Genomic DNA, 27,917 nt, shown 5'->3' on the forward strand with positions numbered 1-27,917 from the left:
AAATACCAAAGTCAGGGATGTTTGAAGCTGGTTGCTTCATTGTTTGAAGTTTTAACCTTCCTTCTCCCATGTCTGGAATGTACCAGTGTACACACCCGTGTATCTGTAGTTGATCACTGTGCAAAATAAGGCAGTTAGTTTAAGCCTACTGTTAAAGAGCTATTTGGTTAAAGAGGAGGGATATGATATATGTATTAATAATAACTATGTGCCAAGGCAGGAGACAGATGGAGAAAGGATTTGGTTTTGTAAACTTAAACATCTTAGGCTCTTTTATACCCAGTTAGCTAAAATAATTTGCAGAAAATTTTTTCTCCCTTTTCTTTCTGGAAATTTTAATGCATCTTTAATTCCAGTGACTGGAGTTCTCTTGCCACTCTGCTGTCCCTGGGGGAGGGAAAAAGAGAGAAATATTGGCACCTGGATGAAGTCCCTCATCTCTCACCAAAGTAGTAGCCATGACTGCAAAATGTGCCATGTTCCCCCTTTTCTTGTCCTGAGCACTGACAGTACATGCAGTCAGACAAGACCACTGGGATTAGTTCATTTTTATAGAGCTTCCAAACCTGTCACTTGACAGCAAAGGTCTGATTCTCAGGGATTCATTGGTATGCAAAGAAGCTTGTTTGCAGTTTGCACCAGGCTCTTCTCCAGAACCATGCATGCTCCATCTGTGCTGATAACACAGTGTTCTTTGGCACTGCAAACTGAAGGAAGCCAGAAAGTGAATTCATTTCATTACCCCAGACATTATGTGAATGACAAAGCGCTTTTATATTATATGCTGCTGTCAGTTCAGTGCCACCTGTAAGACTTTTTCTTTTCCTTCCTTTATTTTTTCAAACAGCCTGTCTCCTCAGAAATGATAAGACATCTTGAGACTTGAGGACCTGCATGTCATATCAATCTGTCATAATGACCTTGCTAAATATTAATTTATGATGTCTTACTTTAATCAATATTAACAGCACCCTGAAGTACTCCATTAGTAAACCTTTAAAGTATTACAGAAAGAAGGCTCTTTTTGGAAATACAAACTGGGATTAATAAAAATGACTGATCTATAACAGATTTTCATAGTTGTTTATCTGTGTTGAGGTTAGCCTCAGTAAGCAATAACCATCTTTAGCCATTGACCATGGAAAGAATGATGTGCTGTCACTCAGAGAGCCTTGAATAAATGTGTTTGATATCACAAGATGCTTTTCAGTTTTGTTCTTGCTGGCTTAGCTTGGGTGTGCAGGTCTGGCAGGCAGATTTTCCTTGCTGCCATTATTGGTATCCAAATTAAATAGACTCAGGTTGCCAGTGGCTCAGTAGCAGCTGGAAGAGTTTACTGGGGATTCCAACATCTGCTTTTAGTTACTTTTTAGAATCAGGAACATTTTTTGTCATTCCCAAGTTTCATATATTTATTTGACAAAGGAAGAATACAGTGGTATCAAGATGAGGCAAAATACTGAACAGGAAAAAGTTAGGGTGCAAGCAGGTGCTCTTTTCTGATGATTTGTTGAAAGTGATTCTATCTCTGCTCTTTATCTATCTGTCCTCAGAGGAGAACAAAGAGGGTTCCTTTTTGATATACAGTGGTACAGAGAATTTAAAATGACTGATTAATCTTTAATCCTTTGTCTCTGGACATACTCTTAGATACCCTTTTATATGAAAGATTTTTCAGAATCATAAAAAACTCATATTAACTTTCTGTATTTTAAAATGTTTGATAAGATTTCAAAGTATTTTAAGCTACCTATCACTGACCATGAAGTTCACAGTTGGAAAGGCCTTGTGTGAAAAAAGTCTTCCAAATGGTAACCAGGGATGTAGTTTTGTTTTTTTTTTTTTTGTAGTTTTGTCTCTTTTTCGGATTATTTTCTGTAGGATTTTGGAAAGTAGACTGAGAGTTAAAAGAGTATGAGAAGACCAACATATGCTTCTGTAGTACTATGAGTGCATAGATTTTCAGCTGTAATGCAAAAATCTAGTGGAGCTAAGTCTCTGCAAAATAAGGCTTAGCAATAAAATATGTAATTCTATTTAGAAAAAAAAAATATAATTAACTTAGTCCATGAAGATACCTGTAACTGGTATTGTGCTATTTTGCAGCAATGATCTTGTTTAAATTTAAAGGGAGGCATCTGGTGAGGAAAACACTTTTCTACCTTTTAAGGGAAAATGTTAAATTAACCAAATACCTCATTGTAAACAGGGATAGAAAGCTAGAACTTCCAATATTATGGAGATGTGTTACAAGCACTGCAGTGTGAGTTGTCAGGAGTCTCAGTTCGGGAAGTGCATCAGGGCCCAGTTCCTGTTTCATCGATGATTGGTGTCATAGATCTGAGGTGCCTCATTCCCTACACGCTGTTCTATAGATTTTGTACAAGCCACTGCATGGATCAGCTTTCACATGGACCATTGCCTGTGGGAAGGGGCTGCTGAGCACTTGCAGTTTCTGCTGATGAGTTCGGGTTTGATTTCTGATGCTGTCTGGTGTGAAAAATACCAGATATTACATGTAGCAGGAAGCTTTTGGGTACTTCTGCCTTCCCAGAACTAGCAGGTTTCAAAACAATGGCATGGAATTCCTTGTTAATTTCTGTACAGTAGATGACAGTGTACATGCACATCTACAGTGGGCATATTGCATATGAAAGCAGAGAGAGTCTCCTCCTAACCAACTTAGTGAAGTGGACAGTTTTTATAAACTCTGGCTCCCTTATTGTCAGAAAGATTTGCATAAAATTTAGAGCTGATCTGTCAAAAGCTGTTTCTTAAACATGCACAGTTAGTTTTACAGGCATAAAGTTGCCCTTGAGTGCACTGTGGCTGTTACATGAACAAATAGCACGAAAAAAGCTACACTAATAATTTCTTAAAATCTGGTTGAAGTTCCAGTTCTTACTGAAAAGGGATGTTTGAAGTAGAGGGGGAGAATAGAGCAGGAATAGCGAAATCTATTGGGTGGAAGGGCACAGAGCAATGTAAAGCAAATGCCAAACCAAAAATGAAGAAAATGTCTTTAAATCTTAATGGCTTCTACAATCAAACCAGGAGTTTGTAGCAGGGCTGTTTTTTTTTTTTTTTTTTTTTTTTTTCCTCCAAGAGATAATGAAATGTTTCAACAATACTTTCTATTTTTTATTTTAAGAGGCTCGCTTTGGAATTCAGACGCCTGTTGTTTTCCTCCCAAAATTCATCAACAAATTTCAATGAACAGAGTGCATACTTTGAATGTAAAGGAGGTTGATGATAATGAAGCAGCTATTTAAAAACTGGATATTACATAGTGATTTAGTAACAAAACCCCCATAGATTTTGTAGCTTCTGATGTGATGGCAGTTTTTTATTTAATTAATTCAGGAGACAAATTTTCTTCTTGAATAAGAGAATTTGAACAAGGAAAGAGCTAGCATGCTAAAATGAGAAAAAAAGAACCTTATATTTGAGACAATCCTGAGTATTTTTGGTGGTGGTTGGCTAGTAACAGTTTGCTAGAAAATGTTATCTGACCTGTATTTTAAAATGAGATTTAAATAATTGATATAATGAGGGAGAATATTCAGTTACAGAAATAATTGCTTGGCACAGCTTTTAGAACAAAATTATTTAGTCCTGGTAAAAGGACTGCACCTTTAATCAGGGATCCTAATTTGATTTTTTAAATGTGTCTGTCATTTGTCTGACAAGCCAAGTAACAAATGAATTCTGAATTGTATGAACGGGTCCACACGTAATCTGCATCAGCCACTGCAGTGACTGAGGGAAACATGTAGCAGTAAATAATCACAGGAAAGTCAGTAAACACTCAGGGCTAGGCTGGCCGTATACGTGTGCTCTCTTCTTGTGTCAGCCAGCTATGGCTTCCTATTTTGAGGCCAAAAGGAGTTTTTTTGATTGCAGGAAGTTCCAGTGTGCTGTGTTGTTTTCGATCTGTTAAAAAGTCTTTAACCTGATGGGTCAATCAGACAAACCTTTTGGTTTGGTCTGTCTTGTTCCAAGGCTCTCCCAACTAACCTGGGAGAAGGTGGGAGTTCTGTGGTCCTGACAAATGGTCAAACAAACAAGTATTTCTTCTCCAGTGGCTAAAACTGATCAAGTAAGGCAAACATTAGCGAAGACTCCTTTTCCTACTTTGGAAGCACCTCTGAAACGTTCTCACATGATGTAGAGGGTCATGCTGCACTTTAACTGTTCTCATCAGCAGTTCGCAAGAAAAACTATGGAAACAATTTATCACTTTAAATAAGAAAGGAGTAAAAGATAAATTCTTCTTCTTTTTTCCCTAAACTGTTTTTGTACATCTTTCTGTGTTTGTGAGCATCTCTCTGTTTAATTAGAGGGGTGAAAATTTCAATTGCTATAGAGATATTTTACATGAGGGTGGTTTTTAATCCTTCATTAAAGAAAAAAAAATCAGTAAATAGTTTAATAAACAAAATATGAAAATGGAATTTATAAACAGATTTGGATATTTGGTGTTCTTCATATGACTGAATAATAATAAAAAGGACATTGCTTCTGTGCTCATGTGGGCAAACACATAGTGTTGAAAGTCAGTATATTGCTATTCATGTAACTCATACTGATTTAGAACTCCCTTTTTTCATGTCCCTTTTCTCTTTCTTGTTATTTTTAGATTCAAAAACCTGCAATGAAGTTGACCTGGAAAACTCTGTAGATTGGGAAGTGAAGACAATTACTAGTGCTATGAAGCAGTATCTGCGGTAAGGCTGTCCCTTGTTTGTTTGGTTTTTTAGACTATAAATTCTTTATTTAGTTCTCCTATGCAGTATGTTAAGCTGCACTTGTTACTTTTGCTATGTTTTGAAATAGGAGCTCATTTAGTGCAAATACTGTGTTTATTTGTTTTGGGGGAAGCAAAATACTTCAGCAACACTAATACTCATGTTCATGTGAGACAAGCCCCCAAACACTTTGGTGTTAGACAGAGAAGCATTTCACTGATGGTTCAGAAACCTGAAGTGTTACTAAATTTGCTGAGAATCGTTACTGAAAGTTGGCTAAGATTGTTAAAATTTGTTTCCTTTTTGTGTTTGTGTGGTGGAATGAGAAGGGAGAAGGCTGTAAAATTTTTAATATTTTCCTCTTTTCCTTCTGACCCTTGCTCTGATGTTCTGTGTGCAATAGTAATAATATTTTGAGTGTCAAAATTTTTAAATAAGAACTTAAAATATGTTTGCTATTCAAATGGCTTTGCCAATTCCTAATAAAGCTATTTTACTAAATTGCCTAAGAACATAAAATGTCACACTTTTTTGCATCGCTAGTGTAACACATGTACTTTTAATCTGCTATTTTTATTAAATAAAATATTATTACAGCCACTATCAATGAGTGCTGCAGAAGTATCTTAAGGATACAACTCTTACATAGTATAGAAAAGCATTTAAAAAAAAGCATAAGTGTACACAATAAATTATTTCTTCCCTACAGTATTTCCCATCTGAGTGTTTACTCAGATTTGCATTATTTCATGAGCATCAGTAAAGTCAATATAATAAATGGTTTTAACTCTGGTGGTGGTGGTTGTTGTTAAGAGCTTAGTGTCTTTCCAGTAAGGCATTGTTTTGTCATTCTTAGCATTTGAAAGGTGCCAATAAAGAATGAATTGCATAATATTTGTGTACAGTCTTGGTTTGAAACTGGAAAGGTATCTTATGATGAAGAGGCATCACTTCAGCTCATAGAAGTTGAATGGATGCATTTAGTCTTATTTTCCTGATAATACCAAGTTTTCCTTTTGTTCTAGAAATCACTGAATTCAAGGGCCTTTGTAACAATGGTTGCTTCCAGTAGGAGGATTATGCTACTGAATGTTAAAAAGGCTTCCTGATTAGAGTAAATGGAGCTAGAAGAAAATACAGTTAAATTTATTATATCATCCTTGTTTTGCAGAAGCCTTCCAGAGCCACTGATGACATACGAGTTGCATGGAGAATTCATCGTTCCTGCCAGTAAATACATGACTGTAGTTTAAATAGAAATCTTTTGTTGTTGTGCTGTTGTGACCTCAGGAGCACTCTGCAAATGCAATTCCAGAAAAATGCTTCATCCCTGTAAAAATACAGGAACAAGAAATAATAAATTATTTAAGAATATGTTTTAATCAGTATTTAGTTCCAGTGTGTGTCACACATAATATGACTGCCTAGCTCAGTTTTTACTTTTATGGAAAAACTTTTGGATAGCCAGTGTAAACATTTATTCTTATCTTAATTGCATAATGATAAGCATCTATTTAATCTGTGATTTTATTTTTTTTTTGCCTTCCATTTATAAAGAGTATGAAGCTTAGCAAAAGAAAATACAGTCATTTGAGCTCATTGGAGTCCTTAAAGCACAGCTGCCTGACCCTTGTTTTCAGTGCCTTGCTAGCTCTGTATGTAGGCTGGCTTGAATGTTCCTCATGTATTAGAAGAAAAGAAAGAGCAGGCCAGATTACACTGTGGCAGTTCAAATACAGACTTGGAGAAGACACAACAGCATTTGTAGCTCAGTTGTATGGTATCTAGTGTACACGGAATTTTTTTGGAAGAGGATAGAGGGAAACTGTGTAAGAAAATTTTTGGCAAAGTATCAAACAGATATTTAGCTGATTTTCTTTCCAGCCTGTAGCATGTCTGGCAAACTGTGGAAAGCAAAATTAAAATAAACTTTGAGACAATTGCTTTATCATCTTCAGATTGCTATAATGACTTTCCAGAACTGCAGAATGTGTTTTCTTCTGGTCCTTAATTCAAAATGAGAATTAGCTCAGGAAATTCGTTGCCAAAGCACATGCTAGCAGGAAAGTGCTTAAACAAAAGTTGACATCCTTACCTATGTGGTGAGTCTTCACGTTTGTATTGGAAAGTGTTAAAATAATTTCTCTGCTTCTGAAGTTTTGCCAGCAGTTTCCTCACTTTATTTTTCTTTATATTGTAGTCTCTTTCAGTAAAGGAATTCAGTTTAAGTTACATGTTTGAGACAGTACAGTGTTCATAAGTAGTAAACAGCTTAGTAGAGGAGTTGGTTCTGGGGAGGGAAATTCGGTCAACATTGCAGATCTGAGTTACAGTATGCTCAAAAATAGGTAGTCAGTGTTGTTTCCTATGTTGGCTATAAAAAACCAACACTGGAAATAGCATGGAGTATCCTTTTCCCTGAAACTATTGGAGGAGGAGCCAAAATTAAAAGGTTTTCCTTCAATTCTGTTCTCTTTATGCATATCAGTATAGATTGAAATTATATGAGCTTTGACTGTATCTTGTAATTAAATTGTTTAGCCATTCTTTAATTATAATTTGTGATCTCACATATACACAAAATAGTCTCACTTTAAAGAAGACCTAATTTTTCCATGAGAATTTTGAGTAGCTTACTAGAAATTAAATATTTTGCTTTTTGGTAGCCTTTTTCCTTGCAATCTGTGCAGGGGTATTCACTGCAAAAGAATGAAATACAGCCCTAAAATCTACAGCAACATGCAAAGAAAAAAAAATCTGAAGCAATATGCATGGATGAATCTGAAGAAATGGTGGTATTTTATAGAAAATTCACTTAGCAATCACAGTTGCCTTAGAGAAAAATAGGACCTGATCAGTGGTCCTCCTGTAAAAATTTCTTGGATTCAAAATAATGTCTAAATTTTTCTCATCCTTCACTTTCTAGTAAGTATTATTAGAGGCAATAGAAATGCTTCCATTCCTCTCATTATAACCACTACAGAGATGTAATTTTGTGATTTAATGCAATTTGAAGTAGGAAGATGGTTTATTTTCATCTTTTACAGGCTCTTGTTTTCATTGGTGTACAATGAAACCTGTAGGGGCCAAAATTATTCAATTTGACATGCAACAGACAAAAATAAAAGCTATTTGCTTATCTGTATTTCTGTACTGTACTAGAGATGCCATTGTTATTCAGAACCTTTGTCATAATATTCTCTGTAGGTTTTTTGCATGTTTATTCTTCTGTGTCTTCAGAGGTCATTAGGTTTTCTAAGCATATGGATCTGCTTGCAGTTTCCAATGCAAGGTAGCCTAAATGCAGTATCATTAGGTGCAAAGTACCAACAAAACTAAGTTCTACTCATGAGGGCAATCAGTTAATGATGCTAAAGTGGAAGGCAGTACAGTTCCTCTCTGTGGCATCCAGTAACATCACTGCTTACCTTGCAGTGTATTTCTAAGCACATGAGTCCAATGCAGCAAAACAATAACTGCATCTGTCAGACTTTAAAAATAGATGAACAAAGGCATCCTTTTGCAGGTGGATTGAAAGACAAGTTCTCAAAATAAGTAAATAAGATGATAATTCTAGGACAATATTACTTGTGAAAACAAGCACATATGTTCAGTGTTGCTATGTTTGGAGATACATAAGTGGTGCAGTGAAATGTGTGCAGTATGTTTTCCATGCAGGGGTGGGAGAAGGTTTGTGTTTCTGTGGATCTTATTTTATTTCAATTTTTTTTTGAGATATTTATTTCTGTATCCCATAGAAAGTGGGAGTCCGGAATCTCGAGTCAATGCTGTTCACTTCTTGGTCCACAAGCTCCCAGAAAAGAACAAAGAGATGCTGGAAATTCTGGTGAAACATTTAGCAAAGTGAGTGCTATGACCTGCTTTCCTACCTTGTCAGAATTCTTGTCTTTACCTTTCTTTGACTACAAAGGGCTTTAGTGAAGTGTGGCTGGAGCTAAAGCCCATTTTGATGCTGTCATCCTCGGCCCCAAGAACCAAACGTGCAAAAGCAGACAAGACATTTGACTCACGCTGTGCATATTTTGGCGGGAAAGGCAGAAATCTAAGACATTAATGAAGCCATAGAAGTATTTATTTTAGCAGTCCTGCCAGCAGCTGAGGGTTTGTTTGAAGTGAGAAAGGGAACATTATACTTTCTTTTCGCAAATTCTGGCAGAAGGAATAGTGGAGATCTGTTAGCAAATTTAAGTTGGTTTCACACTTGCCCTGGTCCAACGCTAAGCGCATTTTATATATTTAAGTTCAGTAAGAGACTGGTTTTGTTTCTAAGTTGCCACTGGAAGAATGGCTTTTCAGTTTTCCAGAATTTAGTAAGACTTTATTTGAAGAAACTGCACAAAACAAACTTCTAAAACATAGATTAAGGAAATGTAGTGTTTTCATTCGTAGACTGCCGTTTCCAGCAGTAATGGAAATTTTTCATAACCCATTTCCTGTTTTTTCCTTCAATTATTTTCAAAAAGTGTTTCAAAGCATGCCAAGAAGAATCTAATGACTGTGGCAAACCTAGGGGTAGTATTTGGACCAACCTTAATGAGGCCACAGGAGGAAACTGTAGCAGCCATCATGGACCTGAAGTTTCAGAATATTGTTGTTGAAATCCTGATAGAAAATCATGAGAAGGTAAGTTTTGCTATGTCTTCATGTTTCTGAGCATTGTCTGAAACAATCTGCTAGCCTTAATGGGGTTAAGCATGGAATTAGGCATACAATTAAACTAACAGTTTAATTTTAAAGAATATTCGCTATACACAGTACGCTTTTGGTTATTTATCCTTGATAATCATTCCTGTTTATAGCTGCACTGACATTTCAGAATGCATGTTTCTTGGCAGTGGTAGTACTTCTGTGTGCATAGTACACCAGTAGGTTTGCATTGTGATTTTTGCATTTGCTTTTTTTCTGAGCAAAAGTGATACAAAATGAGAAAAGAGGGTTCAGTTTCTGGCTCTTCCATCAAAGTACTTTGACCAGGGTCTGAATTCATTGTTTTATGTTTTCATTTTACCTCAAGAGTTCCCAGTGTAAAAAAGAAGACTTTACTGTACTCTAAATTTTATGTGTAAAAAGCATTATGAGAGAGCCAGGTATTAACACTTCCTTTGTTTTCAGCTGAATGTGTGTTATTTTAAGCCTTTGTATTTTAGGTAGTACTGAAAATAGAAATTGTTGTTGCTGCTGTTACTAAAGTTGCCAGCTACTAGAGTGTCTCACATATACAAGGTACTGTCCAGGATATCACTGCATGTAATCTGGGATCTGAAATAAAAAATATAAATAGTAAGAAAGTAATTTACTTGTCTCCTTATTTAGGTACTCCTTTGGGAGTCCCTTGTGTCTAAGTTGACTTCTCTAACTGGATGTTTAAGGTACTTTGTACTGAGAGATGGACAGCATCTCCCTAATTCTTACTGTCCAAAAAAAAAAGTGCTTTGGAAAAATCCCAAGATGTGCTTTTTCCTCTCTCCTTTCTTAAGCACTCGGAGCATTGACATTGTTATTTCCTTTAAAGGTTAACAGTGTTGAAATTGGCTATTTAAGTCAAGTGTTATCTACTCTAAATAATATATGTTTCAGGCTTTTCTGACAATGTAATTATGCTCCCTCCCTGATTGATACAGGCTGGGCAAAGCTGCTGTTGGCATAGCTGTGTCCACATGGTGGGTTTTGTTGGCTTAGTTGACTTAGGGTGTAATGCTGTCCTCACACGCACACTGAGCAGATATGGTATTGTTCTGTTGGAAAAATACTGGGCTGCACATGTGGCTCAAGTTCTAAGCAATAAATATTCCAAGAGCTGTAAGCCATGGTATTAATTTTGGATCTTAGAAATGAAAGTAAACCGTGCAGTTGAGCTCATGATTTTAAAGCTATTGAGGTGACCACACAAATTAAAGGAAGTGGAGAGAGAGCAAGAAGAGCCAGGATGTTTTAATAACATGTGGAGGTTGAGTTGTGTTTATTCAAATCACCACAGATTAGCACCATCCTATTCTCATGCCAGCTCGGTCACATGTCTTAAAACTGGACACTAGTTTTACATTTGAAACATTAGTGGCCTTTCTTGCTTCTCTGAAAATGTGGAGAAGTGAGGAATGGAAAGTACATCAGTATAATACTGCACCATTTTCCATAATTTCTTGGGTTTATGCCTTCTTTAGAACTAGAAGGGTATAATTTTTTTAAGGGATTTCTGTCATTTCACTGCCAATTCTAACAGTGAACTTGTCGTCAGTGGTCTGCCTGCAGCAGCTTCTCCCATTCTAGACCTGCTTCCAAAATGGAAGGCAGCCCCAAGTGTGACCTCTCTGTGTTTATAACAAAGGCAATGGAGAGGTGTGTAGAGGCATTACAAAAATTTTATAGTCAAACTGAGTACGCTGCTTTTACAAGTGACATTTCTTCATTTAGGGAAGACCAAGGACCTACTTTTAAAGGCAAGCAAGGTCATTGCCAGCCTAATGTTCATTTTATGTTGTTATTTTAAATATCTATGCATTTCAGACTTTCTGAGAGTCTTGCATTAGATATTTTTATTTATAGCCCTGGCGAAGTCCTAGGAAATGTCACCGGCTATGGGTTAAAATATTTTAATATTTTGTTCAGCCACTACTCCAACTCTGCTAATTTTTAGCAGCTTCTGCTGACAGGAGCAAAGTTTGGAATTGTAGGAGAGTGATGGAGTCAAGATGGAGGTGCACTGACCCTTCACACCCGGTGCATATGTAATTTCCAGCTGTGGTACTCTGCAGAGAGGTATTTCTTTTCCCCTGTAGCAAAGGAAATGACCAACAAACTTTCCAACTGTAGAAGCAGGAGCCATCAGCATTTCTGGTATAAATACAGAAATCTGGTAGGCAGAACAGTAAAAAATGATTAGGATTCCTCAAATATTTTTAAATTCCGTCAATTCCCATTATGTATTTTGTGGATAGCTTTATTGAACAAGAATCACTGTTCATTTTTAGGAACATAATTGGGTTACTGGCTTTGAAATCTTGGTGCAGTCATTCCAGTATCATCACTTTTTGTTCTAATTAGAGAATTTCTGTGCCATGAATGTGTGGGAACCTGAACACAATGACTTACCCTAAGGTAAGAGTATAATGCTTAGAGAATAAACTGGTTTTGTTGTTTATTTTTGTGGGGGTTTTTTTGTTTGGTTTTTTTTTATGTTAAGTTTTGTTGATACCTACATCCTCCTGGCTAGAAACCAGTCAGTGCCACTTCCACCTTGTTTACAGGCTGCATATGTACATCCAGTTCATGTCTGTGAACCAATGTGTGTTGAGGAGGGGATGTTTTGCAAAATGCTGAGATTGGAACACTGAAGCCAGACCATACAGCCTAATGTGTTGCTTAAATGGCATTAGAATTGCACAGTGATTAAGAGTAGGAAGGGATAGAAGAGCATCAGGGGAGGAATTGTTTAGCTTTTGTCAGTTCTAGGCAGGTCTTTCTCAGGCAGGGTATTTCACAGTGCCCACTTAGGTGAGCTGCACAAGCAGATCTCTGCTTTGAAAGAAAAAGACAAAATCTAGACCCCAGCTGAGATATTTTACTCAGGACTGTCAGAACCACCTGCTGTGGAAGCAAGGACAATCCAAAGGATAATTAGACCCATAAAATGTCTTGCTTTGCTTCGGTCCTATGGCTATAGGGGAAGGACAACCAGATAGGGGAAGGCTAGCCAGATTTTGTGTCCTGTATTTTTCCCTTTACTAAAGAAGCATCAAGGAATTCATGTTTGTGTCTCATGATTATGTTTATTTTGCTTTGAGGTAACAAGCTCAGGAGCTGACTGCAGCTGTGCTTGTACAGTGCCTGGAGCAATCTTGGCCTTTAGGTAATCTTCTAATGACAAGTCTTAGTCAACTTGGCCCCCAAAAAAAGGTTTTGATTTCTCTTCTTTGCCTCCTCCAAATAAGTTTCAAGGGTTTCAATTAGTTTTTCTTCCCATGGGCTTAACAGATTGGAAATTTTAGACATTTTAGCTCTTCTGGTCTTTTCTCTGACTTGTGGTGAGGAAGAAGGTTGGTCCATGCCACAGCAGCATGAAGAGCATGAGCACGTTTATCTTGCTGTTTGTTATAGTGTTTATAGTGTATGTTATTGGAGTGAATGTCACTATTCAAAGGGCTTGTTTATTTGCCATTTAGAGATTCCTTAGTGGTAATGTGAACCATTTTGGTTTCTCAATTCCCTGAATATTATTTTAAGAAGGAAAAAAAAGGCACCAGAATAAAAAAAGTCTAAGAAATGAAAGAAGATGAGGGAGGGGGTTGGAATAAAAATCTCAGTGGGACTGGAATATTTAAACCAGCATATGGGGGAGGAAAGAGTAGTGAGTACAAATAGCAAGATTATAAAAACAGAAAGAAGATTAAGATTACAGTGAAAGAAAATTAGAAGGAAAAAAGCGAGGGGCTAGACCTAGAAGTTCCTTCTGGAGACTGGAAGACCAGAATCTGAGGAAAGGGAATAGGCTTTGTAAAAGATACCTTTTTCTCAAATTCAAACAACCTATGGGCAAAATTATTTCAAAGGCACTCAAGCTGAAAAGCTCAGTATTTCCTGTATATGGGGCAGATACCTTTTCTCTATCAATCTTTCTATAAAGGGGAAAGATTTTACATATTTTAGACAAAATGTCTTTGGCTTAGCTTTGATAGGTTGAAAATAGTTTTAAGGGGAATTTTTTAAATGAAATGCTTTATTTTTTCATACTTTGGGCGCTTTCGTGATTTCTTTTTTAAACTAGAAAAGGAAGAGAAGAATTTAATACTACTGAGCTCTTAAGCCAACATCAACTTCATGTAGTAATCCTTGAAAAATCTTGTCTTAAAACGTATTACAGTGCATAATACATGCAATATTCGTGAGACAGAAGGAATGGAAGAGGGTGAAGTCAGTTTGTTTTAGAGCATGAAGCAGCACAGTCTCCCCTTGGCAATCCAGCAGTTCTGTTGCAGGTAAATGCTTCAGGGTGGAATGCCACGCCACCACAGAAACTCAAGACTATTTTTTGGCAACAGAGCAGATCTTTTGAAGGGACACATGAGAGTTACTGAAGAGGGTTTGTTTCAGCTTTCCTCTTGCTTTGCCTTTGGCTGCAAAGGGGGACCAAGAAGCAATGCAGTGTAATTGTGGTGATTTGCTGTGGTGCAGCGATTTGAAACCTCCACAAGCTGAAAGTTTCTCAAGTCAACAAATGTTGGACTTGGAGGGGGGAAAAATGACATTAAAATATCTCCATTAGCACAGAGTTTATGGTAAAAACACATGAGGGTATTCAGGAGGGTATTCAGCACGTGCTGAACTTAAAGCATGTAACTAATCAGAAGTGTCATTGAAACTGTTCCTGAACTTAATTCTAATTACATGCCTTAATCATTGGCTGAGTCTCGAGCAGAAAGGGCAACAGACACAACAAAGAAGTTCTAGTAGGAATCAGAGCAGCTCTTTTTTTTTTTCCACTATAGTGTGAGCAAACTCTCTAAATCCTTTCTCTGCCCTGTTGATAGCATAAAGCCCTTCCATGTAAGACACATACATGTGGTGGTAAATTGACTGCAAATATTTTTTGTTGTTGTTTAAAAGACTCCAGTTTTCTAAATGTGGTCTATGCATAGTAAGAAGACTGAATATCAATTCTCTACTCACGTTTGTGACTGCAGTTGATGATATTAGAGGCAGTCTGGATCAATACCTGGATTGGTATGCTGCTAGACTGGTCCAAAAGAAACAAAACATGCACTGTGAGAAATCATATTATATTAATAAAGGAAATCAAAACAAAAGTCATGATCTCGGGGGTCGAAGAGACCTGCTGAGATGCCGTACTACAAATACATGGTACATAGAAATAGTATATACATTTCTGACTTCTTCATTTGCCTACCTAATTTACAGTTAATTTGGGGGAACCTCCCTTGACTTCATACAAAATTTCAAAGGAATAGAGATGTCATCTTGTGCTGCCCACAAGCAATGTTCCTAAGTAGGTAGAGAGAAAGGATGATAAAAGAGTGGAATTCGAGTGACTAATATTTGCTTCAGTCTTGATGGTCAGGGTGCTGTGCTTGCATGTATGGAGGAGGGAGCAAGGGAGAAGTCCTTATGGTGACTGCCAAAATGGATGTTCTTAAATAAAATCTTGTTAGTAAAAGAAAATATTCTTTAAAAAATTGCAAGGGACATGAAGAGAGGAAAAGTTGTTGTGCTTCTGAAAAGTTTAAAAAGTAAATTCTTATGCAGAAACTGTGACATAATGTGTTTTGCATGTACTCTTTGGAATTCTAGTAAGCTTTTGCCTTGCCAGAAGGGCTGGTGTATTTCAAACCATTAAACATTTTTATATTAAAAATACATGGCAGTCAGCTGATAATAATTTATTTCCAATATTTTTAAGTGCATGCTTCTTGCACTAATAAAGCATCAGTATTTCATTTAGACATACAATAGAACAGCGTGTTCTTTATCTCAAAGAGCCTATAGTCATAATGCAAGGTAAAAAATGTATTTTAACAAAAACAATGAGCAGAAAATACTTGAAAAAGCAATGATGGTATAAATCCTTGTAATGGTAGCAAGGATATCTGTGAAAAAGAAAATGCTGGTGAGGCTGCAATGTTGGCTGCAGTTGGAACCGTGTCATTTGCAATAATCTTGAAGATCTTGTCATTTCATTCTGATGCTTTGCTTGTTGACAGTGTGGTAGGGGGTAAAATGTGGAGTTTTATACTCAATTATTTGTTCATAAAATCTGCGGTAAAATAGATGTATATATATAGATATGGTGGTTTTGTGTGTATATGCACATGTATGTACACATATATATGTGTATATATATGTATATATATATGTTTTTACATATATATATTTATTACAAATGAAGGGGAGGTACCTGTGCTGTGTTTGGCCGCAGTTGTTGTTTTTGCTGGGTCTTGACTTAGGCTTCCAAGTGCCATCTTTCATGTTCTTAGGACTTCTCACACTCTTTGTAAAAGAAAATACACGCAAACATTCTCCTTGTGCATTATTTTCCATTGAGAAGTGTGTAATGTTTTAGAAATCAAGCTAATTAGATTGACTATTCAATCTTTTAATTTAAGGCATTTCTCTGCTATTTTAAGTAGTTCCTGTATCTAAACAAGATACACATAGCTATTACATGTAACAGGGAAAGGTAACCTTTTTAGAATACTCTCCTTGGTGTGAGTGAGAGTGGGGGAGCACAGAGGAGAAGGTGAACCTGCTGTTCCTGCTGGTGCAATGGACAAATGTGGAGGTATTCCCAGCCTGGTATGTGGTTAACTCTCTCATTTCCCGCGATGGCTGAAATGGCGTGGTTGATAGCAGTGAATGGGCTGCATCAGGAGTGTTCTTCTCATGAATTGTTAAAGGTGGAGTGTGATGTGATAGGGTGGAGCTGCAGTCTTTGTATCAGGAGTGCTACTTTTAGAAAGGCTGACTCAACAAACTCAGAATTCACCAGCCATCAAAGGACATGCGTTCTTAACCTTGGTATGGTTTTTTTTTTTTTTTTTTTTTCCCTCCTTTGCAGCTGTCCTCTAGACTGTAATGTTGTGTTTGCAGGCCTTTTAGGTTCTTCCTTACATCCCAAAACTTGAACTACACAGTTCAAGGCGATCACAGCAGATGAGTGACTAATTATTAGAGTCTACTGATACATCAGGTCTGTCTGAAACTTCCCTGGGTTCTTTTGTCACTCTTGTAGTTTGCAGATTGTCCAGATCTCTAGTTGTTTTTGTATAAGAAGAGGAGATAGAAGATACTCCAGTCAGAAGGAGATTGAGGCTCAGAGTGTCCACAAATCCCTATAAGCAATGCTTCATTTAGTTAGGGGTGGTCCGGCTGCCAGGCAGATGGGCTCAGCAAATGATATCTTTGCAATGAAGAAAAGGCTGCCTTGGATGGATTCAATTTTAATTTATTTATTTAGAGAGCTTTGTGGTTTCATCACAGCCAAGGATGATTCCTGTTTCTTGTTTTGACTTACACCTGGTTACTTTCCAGGCTGCATCCACTGTTGCACTGCAATTCAACAGTGTGTGCCAGGCAGCATCAAGGGCATTATTGATGGTCTCTGGTTGGTGGCCCTCTAGAGACTGAGCCACAGGTAGTTTTCAGCTCTAGATCTGATTCTACCCCCCACCCGCCAATATAATGGTTGTGAATAGTATATAAATGTATTTTGTGGTTTGTAGTGGCATTCAAGCCTCCAAATCCAAAGCCTCAGAAAGCCTGCATCTTGTGCAATCTCACAGAAAGCAGTGCACAGCAAATCGTATTTCACAGTATACAAGTGTTGAAGTGCAAAAGACAAGACAGCTAATTTGAGGCAGGCACACTTGTATTGGAGTGGACATGATGGTAACATTTGGGAGCTAGCTTATTTAAGAATTCTGATGAAGTTGTTGATAATTTTTCTTGGAGAATGTTGTAAACATTTAAAAAATATTGAATGTGAATTTTAGAAGTAATCAACTTTAATCACATTTTGCACCCTGAACACATATTCTGTTTCGATATCAAGAATTCCTACTGCGTGTAGTTTTTATTTATTGAATTGTGTTTGTGAACAAGAAAAAGAAATAGATATTTTGACTAAAACCAGGAATGTAATATGTTTATCGAACACTGTCCAGAGTAAAGTAAAAACATGAACCAGTAAGAAACTACAATAACAAAGGATTTTTTAAAAAAGATTTCAGTACTCTGGAAGTTCTATAAAATTGTTAGAATTGGTGCAGAAATCAGTTTTGAAATAAAACTTTTGTCCTAGCACTCTAGGAGTTGATATTTTGTAACTTCTATTATGATTAAACTTTTAATAACTCAAATTAGCTTCTGTAATCCCTTCAAATAGGGAATAAAAACCCTAGAACTTTTCATGTTATTGAATGTGGTTTTTACTGTTAAAAAATGGATTACAATTAGTGTGCAATTAGTGGTTAGTGGTTATAATTAGTGGCTGGACTATTGTAGTAGTGTTTTAGGATGCTTATTTTCACCTTGCAATTTCTGAAATGCTTATATCTACAGTAAAATTCTAAATTGACATAAAAGACATCATTGCTTTGGTTTCAGAAAATGGCAAAAAAAGCAGGGTACGACCACTGTCTTCATTATCCTAAGAGGAAAAAAATGTTGAAAATTAATCTGAGTAAGAGCACACTGTGAACCACAGAGACAGTTGCCATTTTTTTAGTGTTTTTGTCTCTAAGATAAATATATGATTTTTGGTTTTGTGCAGATTGCTGGGTTTAACCTGAATTGGGCTTGCCTTACATTGCAAAGAAGCTAAGTCAAGGAAAGACCATGGTGATAAGCTCCTCTTGCACTATCCCATTAACTGCTAATGTATAAAATATTTTTTGATCAGCATATATGATAGCCAGTTGTCATGGAAATGCAAGGAGTACCATAGGGATAAAATGTGTAAGGGGAGAGCAGTACATGTGCCATAGCTAGATAATGTTTTATAGTATTCAGTGAACATTAGTGGAAGTGTCTGTGTTTGTATCTTTTATTTAACAATGGCAAATCAAATTGGAATTGTAGGGAAATTGCCCAAATAGAAATGTATGTTGTTCTTGTCATGAGAATGCTCTTCTCTACAACATATGAATGTAGTAGTGAAGCCTATCCCACTAGTGGAATTCCAAAGAATTTGGAATAACCTTGCACGTTCTAGCTTCCTTTGTATTTCACAGTGACTTCTAGTGCTCTGGTTTGTCTTTGTGTATTCCAAGGATATAGATGCATGTTCTGGGTGCTTGGTGTTGTAAGAGTGATAGGGGTTTTTTCTTGAAACAAAACCATAGCACTGCTTTCTTATAAGAAATCTCACTGATTTCTTGTAAGTTTATCTTCATTATTTCTATTACTAAGCCTCCAGTTTTTTCTCCCCTCTTTTTCACCCCGCTCTGTCCTTGCTGTTTGCTTCCCACTGATTTTTAGAGGGAATTTTAATTACCCCAGTGAAACAAAGCAGACAGAGATGACCTGATGTCTGGGTCTTTTCCTCAAGTAATTCCTGGCAAACATACTGAAATTCATTAATTAGTTCTGCTTGAGACCAGAACGAACAGATCAGTATTCTCTTGTAGCGGCAGAATCAAATCTACATTTCCATGTACAGCTATACATCTAGTCATAAACTTGTGGAATAAGCCAAGGTAAATCCTCCCAGCCGTGGGTTTTTTCAGTATCTAAAATCGGCTCTCGTAAGAGCTCAGGATCTAGAGTCCAACACTGTTGTTGCAGATTAAGGGGAATCTGGCAAAATTGCTTGGGCTGCTGCCATGTGGATCTGCTGGTAGAATACAGTACGATAATATGTTGAATTTGGCTCATTACTCTGAAGAAACGCTGCCATAGACACTGTGGGACGCAGATTTAGGAGTTGGAATGGTTCTGTGTAGGGATGATCTTGGGCTCACTGCTCTAGACAGAGCTGTTATTAGTGCTGTATGCCCAAGATGGTTTGTGGTTTGTTTAGGCTTGTAAAGCATCCACTTTATACTCCTACATAGAGAGAGAAGTAGGTCAGACTTACCAGAGTTTTAAATTGGTCCACCAGAGTTTCATCTTTTTTGTTGTAACTTTTACGCTGCAGGTTCGGAGATTCATCCTCTGGTTCATTCGGTGTGCGCTTTGAAATTCTGCTTTCATATAAGATCAGACCTAAAGAAGCATTTACAATAATAGACTAACTGGGACTGACTAACAGAGGGATTTGTTGCTGGATTAAAATTCTGAGTGCTACGTATATTAGTCTTCTCCCAAGTGTAAATTGTTACGCTTAGCTTCAGAGTTTACTCCCAGGTAGGTCAATAGCAGGATGCCAGAGCTTTTGAAAACTAAATTTTAGAGAACTGACAGTCTATAACTCTCATGAAGTTTGACCACAGTGTCAAAAACCGTGTTAACACTGGACGTGACTGTGAAATCTTTAAGCTTTGAAGTTGGCTTAGTATATTTTTATCGCTTCTAGAATGATGTAATTCAATGAGCACACCTCACTCTTGTCTTTATTACAGGAATTAGTCTAAGCTGTGGTGACTTCTGCAGTCCAGATGAGTGATAGTGGTAGATCTGACCTTCAGGGGGTGTGGTTTTTTGAGTAGCAAACCAATCATCTCTTAAATAGCACATTCCAATCTGTTCTTCCTCGGGAGAGTTTCCCTCCAACTGGATATGTGTGATTGCCTTGCCATGCATCTGATAGCAGCTGCTTGTAGTGCAGGACAGTACTCCTAAACTTGCTCACCTGTGGTCCCAGGACTTGCTTTTGTGCAAGTCAGCACACAGCGCTGCTGGGGCCATTTCAGGTGCTCATATTGTGTGTGTGTGTGTGTGTGATGTTGAATTCAGTCCTCTGCGTGCATGCACTGGGCTTCTGACAGCAGGTCACTCACAGCTGGCACCTTTTATTAGCCATGAAACATTTATCTTCAGTGATGTTTAAATAGTTAATAAGATTAGAAGCAAATTTGAATAAAACCAAAACCAACTTCCCACAGCTTAAATAAAGCAGCTCTCCATCCCCTCAATTCTCAGGCAGACCTAGCAGAGCTTCTGTCAGTGCAGCAGACAAATACCCAAGCCATAATGAAACACATTTGTCTGTTTAAGTGAAAATAAAGCAAGAAAGATAAGCTGAATGCTGCATGTGCACTTTTGAAGGCAGAGGTTGATGTTCTGCTTTCTTTTCAGATGCTCTCCTTTGCAAAACTGTAGTATGATCTGAGGCTTTGACCTACAACAGAAAGAGGTTGCTGCTGCTGAAAAATGTCTAGTTAGGGCTGGGCTGGATTTTGTTTTCCTAACAAAAAGGCCTAAAAAGATACCAAAGTAGGGATGAACACAACTATGAACTGCTTTAAAGAGCAAAAAGTCTTTTTGTCTTTTGCCTTTGTGACTCCTAATTTCTCATGATAATAGTTTTAAAAGAGTATATTACAATATTTGTGAAAGACAAGTAAAAAACACTGAAGAAATTCACTGCCACCTGTGCAAGTCACCTAGAAGCATACAAGAAAGCTCATCTCTTATGAAGTACTCCTGGGAAATACTTTTTCTTCTTACCATCACTAATTTCAGCAGAGATCCATGGATAAGGCTGTAGAAATAAACACAGCTGTGGAATGTGGCATAGCAAACAACATGCTGAAACCTCTTGGCAGAGAGTTGTTTGCCAGGGAGCCCAAATGCAATGCTTAGTCCATGGAAAAGATGGCATTTCAAGTTTTGGTACCTTTGAATTTTTCAGAAGCAAATATTTATCCCTAAACCTGCTCAATCTAGCCCTGTATTTACACATAAGGGGGCAGTGTGGTACTGTTAGCCAAGTGCCATGGAGGTGCACATCAGATTTCACTATTATATATTGCATCATGTTTTAAGAAATGGCTTTAGAACTCTGAGCACAACTAGAGCTTTGTCACTGCCTGAGAGCGCTGCTGTGTCTGTGCTGGGGAGAACCAGGTTGGACAGCTTCCTCTCTTCTTTGTAAACATTTTGTTTTTAGAGAGGTGCTGTTGTAGGCATGTGAAGGAGGGGGAGACAGTTTTCCTAATGCTGGGATGGGGAACTTCACATTAGAGCATTTTTACCTCCCCCATGGCAACATTCTCTTACTGGAAAGGAAGGTAATGTTTCCAGAAGCCCATGTATGGTGTGTTTTCCTGTGCACACCATACATGGGCTTCTGGCCCACTGGTGCCCAGATTTGGGAGTATGATAATTTCTTCACTGTTTTCATGGAATATGTCCTTTCTAGATTATTTTGTACCAGCACAGTCTTTTACCTGCCAATACAAAAGTGATGATTAAATGGCTATAAGTCAATGCATACATGGGATCTTGGGTCATCTTCTTCCCACACATTAATATTCAGGGTTGGCGGGCTAGGATATGATGGCATTTAGGGTCTCTAGTACTTTTAACATGGTGTTTTGAGTGCCTTACTACAGGATGCTTATGGCATTATTTCTCACCTCTCTGGCTTTTAGTGTCATACTGCACCTGACACATGCTGTTATTATCCAGAAATGTGTTATCTGTGTTGTCCCTTTATAGTTTCTGCATGAATTTCGACTTTATAAAAAGCTTCCCCTTAAATATTGATTACAGCTCTCCTCTGCCACTTGTCCTTGGAGTAAATATTATGAAGTTGCAGAGCACAGGAACATCATACACTGTTTCATTACATCTTGTTATATCACTGTGTTGCATTGCTGTGGGGTGCTGTACAGACACAGGAGTTTTCTTACTCAGCTCCTGTTTGTGTTTTTCCTTATCTGCTGCTTTGTCTTTGCTGAAATACATATGAAGCCAATTTGTTCATGCCATGATCACTTGTAGAAGGCTGCTGGCAAATTGCATGCCAGCACACTGATAATTTCTAGTAGTAAATCAGCACTGTTGGACTGTCCCCTTTGTGTGACAGTTGAAGCGCTATCAGGTACGGTGAATCTATGTTGCTGGTTAATTCAGAGAGAAATGATGTGGTGTTCTGTGTGGAGTGGGGATATGCTGATGGTCGTGACTCAAAAGATAAAAGGATGACAGCAAATGCAATCCTTTTTGTATGCATCTTTGTGAATGTCAGTATTTAATATAAAATTGTCTCAATACGTAATAGTTAACAATAAATTCTTGCGTGGTTTGTTACTATGGTATTTCTCATTAAAAATCCCTGCCCACAAAATTTTTCCCTTGCTTTCTTCAAGAGTGTGGTGTTTCTTTAATTAAAATGGCTGATATAATGATATCACAAGCTTTGAAAATTGAAATGGGTATTCTGGAAAAATTACAGGTTCTAGCTAAAGCTATAAAGCATTTTGGTTACTGGTTCCTAAGTTAGTATCTTTCATTTTCTCCTTCCCCTCCATCCTAGCTGGTAAATGTGGCTGCAAATGTTTTGTGTTTGAATTAACTGATTGGCAGCTTGATTAATGGGTAGACAGTGCTATTGGTTATTTCCATATTATATTTATCTATTTATTTATTTATTTATTTTTAAAGCACTCATTAAAAACCCACGGCATACTCCCAAACTTGAAGGAATGGCTTTTTTGGCTCCTGTCTGCTTTGAATGAAATCCAAAACAAATGTTGTTTGATAATGGTTTACAGTTGCATTGCACAGGTTGCTCGTCATGATAAATAATTAACACCCTTTGTGTTCTTGATTGCAGATTTTCAAAACCCTGCCTGATGCTACTTTCCCTGAGCCAATCTCTATGTCAGTATCTCCTCCAAATGCCCCACCAAGGCAGTCAAGAAGACAAGGACAGCGTATTAAGAGGCCTCTGGCTGTTTACAATCTCTGCCTGGAGTTGGATGATGGTAAGATGTTAGTAATAATTTCAGTCCTTGCATCAGATGGGCTGTGTATCCTATCTCCAGGAGGTGTTTTCATTTCATGTTTCATTTGTATACATGTGTGGATGCACATGCACGCTGCTTTAATTGCTTTGGAACATGCAAAGCAAGGAGAGCTACAGAGAGAGGACAGCAGGGAGTACTGTCCTGTGACTTATGTTTAAAAGTAGGACGGACTGTCTTAAATATGCTTTTCTCCTCTAAAAAAGAAGCAGCTCCTGTTTCTTTGGGGAAATCTCTTTGACCTCTACTGAAGATTACACAGCCATAAGATAAATGGAGAGAGAACTAAAATTAAAGCAAATCTTTTATGAGAAGAGCTAATGCACTTTACAGTTAAATTCATCTGGATTAAAGGCTCAGGTCACCACTGCACTGGAGAATACCACTACTTCACTTGAATCTTTAATACCTTGCTGTAACTAGCAGTAAATACTTGTCAACTTGCCTTACTACTGAAAAGCAATGGAAAAAAAAAAAAAAAGTCTTCCCTTTGTGTGGAGTCTGCAGTAGCAACATACAGTGAGGCAAAGGGTGTATAATAACATCTTACGTATTCTGACTGTTGGCCAGAACCAAAATAATTTTCCTGAAATTTCATTGCTTGGGGGTACGTGCAGTACTGAGGAGGCAAGTCAGGGCTCATTTTGTGTTACAGTTTTTCTCTACCCTGTTCCTTTTCTCTCTCCTAATGTTTTCTGCCAATTGTCTCTTCACATGAAGAGCCATGGAATCAGGGCACAAAGTCCAGTTACAGCAAGTGCAAATAAACAGGAAGGTTTTGGAATCATGCAGTAGTAAGACCTTCACTGGTGAACTGTCACTAAATTAGTGGTTAACAGTGGTTGGTTTCATAAGACAAGAACACAAATACCTATGACAGCTGTTAAGTGCAGCTTTTAGAAATAAACTCAGGACTGTTTATAGCTTCAAAGCCAGTTTTGCAAAAGAGTCAGCAAGAAATTCAGCATTCCTGCCATCGGATTTGATTCACCAGAGAGATACAAAATCTGTGTCTGTCTTTTCTTGCATCAAATGTGAAACTAAATGCCTTGACTAGAAGATGTTTAGGGGTATCAGCTTAAAAAGCTTAAGAGGTGTTATTTGAATAATATGCTCCCAAAAGCTAAGAAAACTCTTGAGCTGCATCTGCAATAATAAATTTATCCTCATCTGAAAAACAAGGCTAAACTGAAGCCACTCACAGAGCTGCTCACATCCTTTTTTGAATGTGAATTCCTAGCAGGACCCAAGAATTACCACAGCTTCTCAAACTCTATGGAGCAAGGTGCACACTGAGGAGTTGACTTTGACCCAAACCCTCAGACAAAAAGCACTTGGTGTGTTGTTTTTATTCTGAGAGCCAAAAATACAGTATTACTGTTGAAAACTGTTACAAAGATTCTATTTTGCCAAAATGTAGTCCATATTCTTGTCTAATTTGGGCGTCTTGGCAAAGAGCTGGGATTGTTAAAGGCTGTAATAGTTATATTTCATGCAGAACCTTGGTGCTTGTCTGGGAGTTGTAGTGGCCTGAAATTCAGAATAGCCTAATTCATCATGGTACGTATTAAAACCACAGTGAAGGCTGAACTGCTGCAGGTGAAATTTTGGTGGGATCTGGCAATAACATTTCCCCTTATAACTGCTGAAAAAATACCCTCTGTGGTCTGTAAAGCCACTACCAAAGGCAGCAGGATCCTCAGGCTGTTGGTAGCTGCTGGCCACATGCTAATGACTCTTTTCCTTATTTAGCCAGCCTGCTGTGTCAGGACAGTGGGCAGTAGTTGGGACAATGGCTCTCGGGCACGTGTGCCATGCACATGCAGTGCTGCAGTGCCTGGAGCCCAGCCGTGTCACTGCACACTCTGAGCCACTGCCCCAGTGGCTGCAGGCTCTGTGGATCAACCAGGCGCCTGAATTATCTAGTCCTTGAGCAGAGCTCAGTGCCTCCAAATACATTCTGTGGCCTTCTTCTGTGGCTTTCTTCTTTGGAGAGGGGGTGAAGGAATAGAAGTGAGCCTGGGCTTCATTCCATATTTACCTAGTTTCTTGGCTAACAAATGCATGTTTTATAACTGCTCTTTGGAAGATTTTATCCTGTGTGTGTTTTTAACAGGAAATTAAACATTAAACCCCTTCCCTCCCCCCCGCCCCCCCTTACTCACAATGGCATGAGTTAAGCACCAGGCACAAGCCAGTGTTTTGTATTTCCTGGATATGGCAAAATTATCATAATTTGTTTTAAACAAGCAGCTGATACATATTTATATGTAAATATATTTGTAGACAAATAGATCTCTAAAGTTATGGTAATTGTATATAAATATTCTCTATGCCTTGAAACTAGAACTACGTCGGAGACAAAATCTCTCTGTGCTGGAAAACTTCTTGAGCGTGTTTCTTTTAGGATTGTTATGCAAACCAGGAAATTGTTAGAAAAGCGGAAACAAGTCTTTAGCTATCAGCTGCTCCAGGGAGTTAACAGGCTTCAGAATCCACTGCTTGAATTGGAAATGCAGGGTTCAGGCCAGGTTTCTTTTTAAAAGCATGTTTGCAGTCGAGAAGCTTCTTGACTGAACAGAAAATGTATGCAGCAACCACCCAGAAAGAGCTGTAAGATATATAAATATTGATAGATATAATAGCTGAAGAACACACACTATGTTTGATAAAAATCTTTATTTTGCCTTCTAGTAATTAGCTGTACTGAATTCTGATAGTGCATAGATTTTCTTTCCTTGTACATGGCAATTAGATGATTAAACCTATTTGCAAACAATTCAAGGATTATATTTGCTACCATGAGGATCTTTGTTTCCTAAAGACCAACTTGAATCACAGATGATGCTGTCTGTTTTTCTTTCAATGTCTTTTTTCTCTGCTCTGTGGTAAGCCAGGTACTAAAACTTCACTCTGAAGTTTTTTGATATCCTAGTTTCTTAAGTAGAACTCAACCTAATGGGGAACTCTGAGCTACTTTCATATATGGCGTAGACCCAAAGTTCTTGTTTCAGCAAAATGCAGATTTGTCTGAGATTTACATTAAGACCGTGTCCCGAGTTTTTTAGCCTTCTAAATGAAGATTTGGGATTTGTTTTTCGGTGGTGGGTTGGTTTTGGTTTTGGTTTGTTTGTTTGTTTTGGGTTTTTTATGTCTTTGGCTTTTTTTTTTATTTTGTTGGTTTTGTTTTTTTTAATCTATGGAAATTGCTTTCTTCTTTCCCCCTCACTATCTGAATGAACTTTATAGTGAATAGCAGTGCAGAAGCTCCTGTGACTTACAGTCTCAGCTATGTACAAATGACTTTTCATTGCCTCTCTGTCTCTCTATGCAGACAGGGAAAGACTGTTAGCTAGAACTGGAAGTTGTTTATCCTGTCCTAAACATGTCATTGGGTCTTTATTTTCCATTTGGGCAGTCAGTATATATCAGAGGAGATTGCTGTTTACATTTCTCCTAGAGGGCAATGCAAATTTAAAATTTTGTTCCCATACAATTTTATTTAAATTTTAATGTACCTTTCTTGTCTTGTAGCAAACGCAGCAGGTTTGGGATTTCTCTTGTTCGTTTGTTGCATTCTTTTTCTTGTTTTTTTTCAGTGCCAGAGACTTAGAGATTATTAAACCATTTTTGCAGGGCTGTTAGAGCAATATAGGAAGAAAAGTCCTGTGTAAGGTAGGCTGTGTAATGCAGTCCATCCAGGATGAGCAGAGAATCAGCACAAGTTGCATAAGTCACACCTGGAGTCAAGAAATGGGTCATGTGTAGCACTTTGTCCAACGACAGAACAACTTGTATTCTAAACAAACCAGAATATACATCTTAAACCACAGGGCCTGCTGATGCCATATTCTCTTTGAATACTCTCTGGCTGCCAAAATTTCTCCTTGGCACATACATAGACAGCACATTAGTGTCAAAGAGGGGCTGCATTGTTCTTTTTTAGGGCATTTGTGTCCTGTCTCCCCACTCTGCAATCATATGGAGTGTTTTTGTTTGCCTGCTGCTGCTGCTGTAAATTAAATACTATATTTATAGTGATTTAGAAAGCAGATTCTTCTGCACATTTGAAAAGAAATAGAAATTAGAACTGTTACTTAACCCTTCAAAACTTTGTACTAACTTATATTGCCCTTTGAAGTATTTCACGACACAGTTATGAATGGTATGTCAGTATTGAATAGAAGTAGCTGGTCTTGATTTTCTTGTGAGTATTGGAGTGAGACAGTGTCTTAATTTGGGTGATAAATTAATTTGCATGAATTACTGTGTCATTCAATTAAATTACTTTATCAGAGTAAAACATGATACGTGTAATGGCTACATAGCAATATTCCCTCTCCCTACTCCCTCCCCATCCCTTCCTGCCCCAAACACAAGTAAAAAATCATAAACTTCATTTGGAATTACTGAACAGAAAACCTGGATGTTAGAGGAAGCCTTGGACTTATTATAATGAGACTGGTCTTCAGGGCTGAAACAGCCCAGTACTGCAAGGTTGCAGGTGTGAAACCTGGCCTTGAACTCTTTCTATTTCTGAATTTGCTGCTTGGAAGTTTCTGTAACCTGGCACGTAGTAGGGGAAATGGAAAGAAAAGCAGCTACAAAGGCATATCAAAAAGCCATAAGGCCCTGCAACACTTGCTTACAAAGCTATTGTTAACAGCTGAGCAGAACACAGCTATGCTGTCACAAAATAAATGCACCAATGTTAGTCATGAGGGGAAGA

At 37.7% G+C, this 27,917-nt stretch overlaps 1 protein-coding gene across 2 annotated transcripts in view; it reads left to right on the forward strand.

Annotated features, from left to right (window-relative positions):
• ARHGAP10 (Rho GTPase activating protein 10) overlaps positions 1-27,917 on the forward strand; it is a 138,788-nt gene that overhangs the window by 80,960 nt on the left and 29,911 nt on the right. For both annotated transcript variants that reach the window (XM_030946925.1, XM_030946926.1), the window contains 5 exons: positions 4,640-4,727; positions 5,920-5,978; positions 8,507-8,612; positions 9,233-9,392; positions 22,999-23,149. In XM_030946925.1, coding sequence (XP_030802785.1) covers positions 4,640-4,727; positions 5,920-5,978; positions 8,507-8,612; positions 9,233-9,392; positions 22,999-23,149 — 564 coding nt within the window. The remainder of the gene's footprint in view (positions 1-4,639; positions 4,728-5,919; positions 5,979-8,506; positions 8,613-9,232; positions 9,393-22,998; positions 23,150-27,917) is intronic.

This window comes from Camarhynchus parvulus, chromosome 4, assembly GCF_901933205.1.
Source record: "Camarhynchus parvulus chromosome 4, STF_HiC, whole genome shotgun sequence".
In the NCBI taxonomy this organism is placed as follows: domain Eukaryota; kingdom Metazoa; phylum Chordata; class Aves; order Passeriformes; family Thraupidae; genus Camarhynchus; species Camarhynchus parvulus.